The sequence below is a fragment of the Eimeria mitis genome, genomic scaffold (genome assembly GCF_000499745.2).
Source record: "Eimeria mitis Houghton genomic scaffold, Emh_scaff5145, whole genome shotgun sequence".
NCBI lineage: Eukaryota > Apicomplexa > Conoidasida > Eucoccidiorida > Eimeriidae > Eimeria > Eimeria mitis.
In genome coordinates, this window is record NW_013573440.1 from 3,114 (window position 1) to 3,428 (window position 315).

The window sequence follows — 315 nt, forward strand, 5'->3', positions numbered from 1 at the left end:
GTGTTAGACAGAGACAGAAAGAAAGGAGATGCTGCTGCAGCAGATGAATTGCTGCTGTTGTTATCTCCTACTGAAAAAGAAAAAATAAATAAATTTAATATAAAACATAAAAATAAAGTAAACACAACAAATACAACTCTTACACATGCATGCATGCATGCGTTTATCTTGATGCTGCAGCTGCTGCAGCAGCTGCTGCAGCAGCAGCAGCGGGAGATATCTATGTGTGTCTAAACTCTACATATTTTTGTTTATATATATATATATATATATATATATATATATATATATATATATATATATATATATATATAT

General features: G+C 29.8%; 1 protein-coding gene across 1 annotated transcript in view; it reads left to right on the forward strand.

Annotated features, from left to right (window-relative positions):
* The window catches only part of EMH_0080120 (uncharacterized protein), a gene marked incomplete at both ends in the record, with an annotated part of 1,253 nt that extends 1,246 nt beyond the window's left edge, over positions 1 to 7 (forward strand). Inside the window, one exon of the mRNA XM_013500216.1 lies at positions 1 to 7. Within this exon, the coding sequence (XP_013355670.1) occupies positions 1 to 7 (7 nt within the window).
* Positions 8 to 315: the final 308 nt, after the last annotated feature.